Raw genomic sequence first — 5,589 nt, 5'->3', positions numbered from 1 at the left:
TTAAATAATATATTCTAAAATATAAATTCTATATCTTTTTACTATATTTATATAATTTTAATTTATAAATATATTTATATAATTATGTTTATTTATAAATATAATTTTCAGATTATTGAAGGGTATTTTTCAAAATAGAATTAATTATTGTATGATATTAATTGTACTTATATAATAAGGAAAACACATGATGTTATTATCAAATGAAAATAATTATTTTTATTTTATTATGATATGTATTATTAACTATTAAATAAATACAAAATGATTAGGATAATAAAACTTTAAATTACATCAATATGAATTTGCTATTCATTATATTAAACAAAATAAATGTGTACAATGAAAAAAACGCATATAGAAAATATGAATCAATACAAAATTTTAAACAATTATATCATTACAAAATGATTTCCTCAAGAAAAAAAAATTATAAGCAATATTATTATCCATAGAAATATAATTCAGGATTCATTATAATAATCATAATAATCATAAATATTAACTAAAATTTATTTCAAAATAATTATTGAATAATTAAAACAAATAAAAAAAACATGCTAAAAAAACTTATTATTATGTTGTATTATATATTGTTGTATATTATTATCAAAAAAACGAAAAATATTAGATTTATAATTTATAAAAATAAAATAATTGAAAAAAAAACTTTAAAAATTTACAACAAAAATTAGAGTTTTAAACGTTTTCATGCAAAGATAGTCACCTCAATTGTTCCAATGCCTTGACACATACGTCTAATTTGTGCTTCAGATGTACTTGCTGCTAAATTTTCTACTTTCACAGTATTCGTCTTTATTTCTGGTAATTTTTTTTGTTGTATTGGTGTTTTTTGAAGTACAACTCTTTGGTTACTTTGAGTATTAACAACAACCTTTTGTGCATTAGTATTTGTTACTTCTTGTATATTAATTACAGTTTTCTGAAGATTTCCTGGTGATTTTTGCCTAACAATTCTCTGTGAACTACCAACAATTTTTTGTCCAGTAATAGCCATTTTTCTTAATACATCAGTTTGAGTTTGGCCAATTCTTTGAGTTGAACATTGAGTATTAACTATTTTGTTTTGCATCAGTAGTTGACCTTTCTGCAAATTCGATATCGTTTTTTGTATAGTTGTGGCAACCTTCTGTGTATTTGATAACGGTTTTTGAATTACAATTCTTCGAGTTCCAGATTGAGAATTTAATACTTTTGTATGTTCATTTACTTGATTAATTATATGTCCAGAATTACTGTCTTTTGTAGAATCTATAGAATCATTGGATTGTATAGTTTGTATTGTTCTAACAATTCGTACACACGATGGCTTCTCGGGAACCTATAAAAAAAATAATTATTATAGAATATTTTAATTTTTTAATTTATCATAATTCATAAAAAAACAAATAAAGAAAAATATTTATTTTAATACTGATTAATATTTGAATAAATTAATAATTAAAATAAAAAATTATTTAATAAGATTAACATTTTATTTTAAAAATTGTATTTAATAATATAATAAAATATTTTTAATATAAACAGATTTTAATAAGAAATAACAAAAGTTTGAAGGAAATTAAAAAAAACAAAAAGTATTTAAAAATACATTTTATTGAAATATGAATAAAAAATATACAGAAAGTCTCATAGACATATATGTATATATTTTTTTCACTTGAAATTATTTAAATGATGATAATTAAAAACGATATTTTTCATGAATAATTAAAAAGTATATCATTATATTTTAATGAATAATAAAGAAAATTGTTAACTTTGCAACAATGATTTTTATATATAATATATTTAAAATATATATGAATATCATTTTAATATAATATAAATATATATAAATAATTAAAATTCTATATTCAGATATAAATATATTTATGCAATTTATATATTTTGTGCATTAAGCATAAATTGCTTATAAAATATAATATAAAAAATCAAATTTGTTAATCATGCTAATTAAAAAATACATATTTAAAAAAAAATTATATTCATTTCACATTCTATGTACAATTAAAAAAATACAACATGTTTAATCATGTACCTCTGTAGATTGTGTATTGATAGGACGAGTCATTCGTCCTCTTCCAATATTAGTATGTCCTTTGATCATAGAAATATCTTTTACTACTCCCAGAAGTGCTGATACAGGTTTTGTATCTTGTGCATTTTCATTTACTAAAAAATAAATTATATTAATTATAGACATAAATAAATAATTCTTAAACTGTTATTAATATTTTATTAAACTATGTAATTTAACGCGTATAAAATACACAGGATGTATATGTATATATTTGTTAAACTTTGTTATTTATTTATTTTAATGAAGATTTATTATTGAAGATTTATTCAAAATTTTGTCAAAGTAAACAATTTATCAAATTGTTGATATTTTATCATACATACATGTATTACTTTCATTTTTAGATTCATCGTTTTGCTTCTCCATCGCTGCCATTTTTCGTCGATTTTCTTTTTCACGCAAAATTTTTTCTCTGAGCCGTTTTTGTTCTTCCATTTTTTTTCTATATTCTTGCATTTCTGGATCATTTTCTTCGTCCTAAAAAGATATGTTTTAAAGAAATATATAATATATTAAGAAAAAATAAAATTTAAATTTATACCTTTTTATCATTATTCGTATTGTTTAAAGTATCTACAGTTCGCACTTCTTGAAGATTTCTATTACTAAGTTTTATTCGTTTTGGGCTCAAATCACGTAAAGGTCTATCTATAGAATCGGAAACTCTTTTTTGCGGTAATCTACTTCTTATTGAAGTATTCACTGGTCTATTATTAGACTTTTGTACATGATTTTGATCATAATTTTCGCGATATGTGGTTGAGCAAGTTCTACTTTTCGAAACGTGATCATTTCTGGTTTTTGATGACAAATCTCTATCGCGATAATTTTGATGAACTCCTCTGTGATCCTAAGATGAATGTCTTTCTCAAAAACTTAATAATTTTTTTATTATTAAGATAGTTATTAATAATTTATATATTACTAACCTGTGAATAATTATTTTTCTGATCCCATTGATCTGATTTATATTTTAAACTGGACTCATAATTACCATCTCGTAGATAATTATTTTCTAAAGGATACTGTTTATTTGGAGTTCCAGTTTGATTCTTTTGTGATTTATTTTCTTGCCATACATCGGAGAAGTATGCATAGGGATCCTACGATAAGTTTCGTAATTATTTTTAATTCAATATTTAGTGAAATTATACATTTATTATACATTTAACAATATTATGCTCTTACATAAAATACATACATCACTCTTATTTTGTTGATAATTTTGTTGATAATGTGGAGGTCCTTGTTGAGGTTGATTATATGAACTTTGACTTTGATAAGGAATAACGGGTTGTGAAAACTGACCAGTAGGAATTTGAGATGACAAATTGGAAGTTTGTTGTTGAGTGGAATCCCATGCAAGTCTTGCTATTTGCATATTAAATTTTAAAAAGTATGAATAAAATCAAGAAATCAATATATAAAACTATATATTTAATCAATAAAAATTAACGAAAATTAATAATTATTAATAAAACACTTACCATCATTCGTTGACTGAACGGCTCCTCGAAAGTGAGGATTGATTAAAATCTTGTGCCCTGGAGGTAAAGGTACATTGGGTACATTGGAAGTGGATTGTTGTGGTACAGGTAACGTATTAGTATTAAATTGACTGGTAGGTACTTGATCGGAATAGCCGGACCTCGAATCATAAACAGGTCGGTTTTCAAATTGAGCTGCTTCTTGAAAAGGTGGTCTATTCTCGAAGAGCGATTGATTTGGTATTTGATTGACATTAGGATGATTGATAAGTGGCCCCTGAGAAGAAGCTTGTCGTGGAAATCCTTGCATAGGTAATGGTTGATTATTCTGTAACAATGGTGCCGATGTTCCAGATACCACTGAATTGAGATTTCCAAGAAGTGATCCGGTATTTCCTTGCAACAATGGAGCTTGATTGTTTTGTATAAGCCGTGTTTGATTATCTTGCATAAGAGTAGCTGAATTTTGAAAAGGTGTTGTAGCTGCATTTGGTGCTGGTTGAATTTGAACATATGGTGGTTGATTCGATGGATGGTTGTAAGATGGTCCTTGTAATGATCCTGGCAAACCTGCTCGAGATCCATAATCTAATCTTGGCCCAATTATTCTAGGACCCACTTGATTTTGAAATTGGTTAGGATTGAATTGCGGTCTATTATCTACAAAATGTGATGGACCTTGGAGCGAACCATTCGGAGAATAATGTTGAAAAGGTTGTACTTGAGAATTTTGTTGTTGATAAATAATTTGTTGATTTTGCATATTGTTTGGTATTCCGAGAAGAAAGGGTGGTCGTGTCTCAAGCAAAGGTGGTCTGCACGTCGGTGGTGGTTGATTATCGAAATTTGCATTGCGTGCATTACCAAACCTGGTAAATTATGTTTTAAAAATGATTACCTATATATTCTAATAAATGTTACAATATTCTAATTAATTAAATTAATATCATCACATAATCTCGAAAATTGTAAGAATTGCGCATACCTTGGATTAAAATTTCCTGAATTTTGTATATTAAATCTTCCTCCGCGACTTCCTCTTGTACTTCGACCTCTTCCACGGCCTCTAGATGCTAACTTGGATGGTTCAGATGTTACCACATTTTCTAACGTATCTGGTATATGATTATTCATTTTCGAAGAAACAGTAGTTCTCTCATTTTGAAACCTGTTCCTCCTTTCTTTAGCTTCTTCGCATTCATCGTCTTCCAATCCTTGTCCATTTCCAGAATAAATCTTTGCATTTTTTTGTAACTTCTCTCGTAGATCTCCCTTTTCAATATTACTCGACATATTAATACTATCGATTGCAGAATTACGTTCATCGTGTTGTCGCGTTTGCTCGTTTTTATATTCATTAATTTTCTCTTGTTCGTAATATTTTGATTGAACCTCTAGCTGATCTCCGTCATCATAATAATCATTATCGTTCCTTCTATCAGTTTTGCTTCTACTAAATTCTATGTTTTCATCTTCACCATCTAAGTCATCGAGTGCGTCGGTTACTCCTAAGTCCAGTACATCATCTGTTTCCTCTTCTCCCTTATAGCTATTCTGCTGCTCAGGGAATTAAATTGCCAAATATTTGTAATGAAAATATAATATTTAGCCGTAGTTGTTACAATCTACTCTTAATTAATTGTATTTTTATCAATACGTAAGAAATTATTCTTTCATAATTAAAACGAAGATATCGCATAATATATAGATTTTGTTTCGCAAAATAATTTTTTTTTCTATTTCTACCAATTTATCTTTCTTCTTATGAATTTTCTTAATTATTAGTAATCACTAATAATAAAATTTATACGGCAAAATTTAATCGCAAATATCTCGATAAATTTCATTGTTATATTCATGCAAATATTATCATAACAAACAATTAATTAGGATAGTAAAATATTATTTTCTAAACAAAAGAAACAATATATTTGATATCTCGCAATACGCAAAATGTTACAATTCCAGATTGCAGCAGCATGATGTATTATAATTCAA

General features: G+C 26.0%; 1 protein-coding gene across 2 annotated transcripts in view; it reads right to left on the bottom strand.

The window, feature by feature from the left end:
- Positions 1-5,589, bottom strand: part of LOC102675247 (RNA-binding protein 33-like) — a 10,191-nt gene that overhangs the window by 1,187 nt on the left and 3,415 nt on the right. Inside the window, exons 3-11 of one of the 2 annotated variants that reach the window (XM_031513797.1) lie at positions 4,577-5,148; positions 3,592-4,460; positions 3,306-3,475; positions 3,034-3,207; positions 2,646-2,954; positions 2,428-2,581; positions 2,063-2,196; positions 1,232-1,342; positions 728-1,108 (exon numbers count right to left, since the gene is read on the bottom strand). In XM_031513797.1, coding sequence (XP_031369657.1) covers positions 728-1,108; positions 1,232-1,342; positions 2,063-2,196; positions 2,428-2,581; positions 2,646-2,954; positions 3,034-3,207; positions 3,306-3,475; positions 3,592-4,460; positions 4,577-5,148 — 2,874 coding nt within the window. Of the gene's footprint in view, positions 1-727; positions 1,343-2,062; positions 2,197-2,427; positions 2,582-2,645; positions 2,955-3,033; positions 3,208-3,305; positions 3,476-3,591; positions 4,461-4,576; positions 5,149-5,589 lie in introns of both variants that reach the window. The other variant, XM_006622718.2, reaches the window with a different exon arrangement.

The sequence above is a fragment of the Apis dorsata genome, unplaced genomic scaffold (assembly GCF_000469605.1).
Source record: "Apis dorsata unplaced genomic scaffold, Apis dorsata 1.3 scaffold_741, whole genome shotgun sequence".
Lineage (NCBI taxonomy): Eukaryota > Metazoa > Arthropoda > Insecta > Hymenoptera > Apidae > Apis > Apis dorsata.
Note: the sequence above shows the minus strand (reverse complement) of the source record. Positions and strands in the feature narration are given on the sequence as shown.